The sequence below is a fragment of the Penaeus monodon genome, chromosome 28, assembly GCF_015228065.2.
Source record: "Penaeus monodon isolate SGIC_2016 chromosome 28, NSTDA_Pmon_1, whole genome shotgun sequence".
Classification (NCBI taxonomy): Eukaryota; Metazoa; Arthropoda; class Malacostraca; order Decapoda; family Penaeidae; genus Penaeus; species Penaeus monodon.
Window position 1 is genome coordinate 39,967,409 of NC_051413.1, and position 442 is coordinate 39,967,850.

The following is a 442-nucleotide window of genomic DNA, read 5'->3' on the forward strand; positions in this document are numbered from 1 at the left end:
ACGTTTGGCTCACCTCGACTGGCACCGGAAGAGCCTGACGGGGGCAGAGTGCCAACGTGGGTCAGTCGAGCTTTAGTGACGCTGAAGTTATCGCCATCTGAAAGTAAGGATTGGTGTACTTATTTTTCCAATAAGTTCAGTTTAATGAAACGGGGTGATAATTTCAGCGCTGAAAAAATATAAGATTGTTGGGCCAGGTAGTGTTTTCTTAGAGTCAAAATGACTTAGAGTCGCTCAAGTAATAAGTTGTTGAATAGATGAGATAATGGTTTAACGAATGTACTAAATTTAGAATTCCGTCAATGTATAGATCAATGAAGGAATGAACTAATAACTACTGAGTACGAGGCATAAGGGTGTATCCGTGTACATTGATGTTTAAAATCTAAAATATGTGGATAAACAGGAAGAGAAAGGAAATACATGTTCAATTGTCTCTTGT

At 38.7% G+C, this 442-nt stretch overlaps 1 protein-coding gene across 1 annotated transcript in view; it reads right to left on the reverse strand.

Moving 5' to 3' along the window:
* Positions 1 to 442, reverse strand: part of LOC119591015 (zinc finger protein 512B-like) — a 5,358-nt gene that overhangs the window by 3,761 nt on the left and 1,155 nt on the right. Inside the window, exon 3 of the mRNA XM_037939744.1 lies at positions 14 to 97. Within this exon, the coding sequence (XP_037795672.1) occupies positions 14 to 97 (84 nt within the window). The remainder of the gene's footprint in view (positions 1 to 13; positions 98 to 442) is intronic.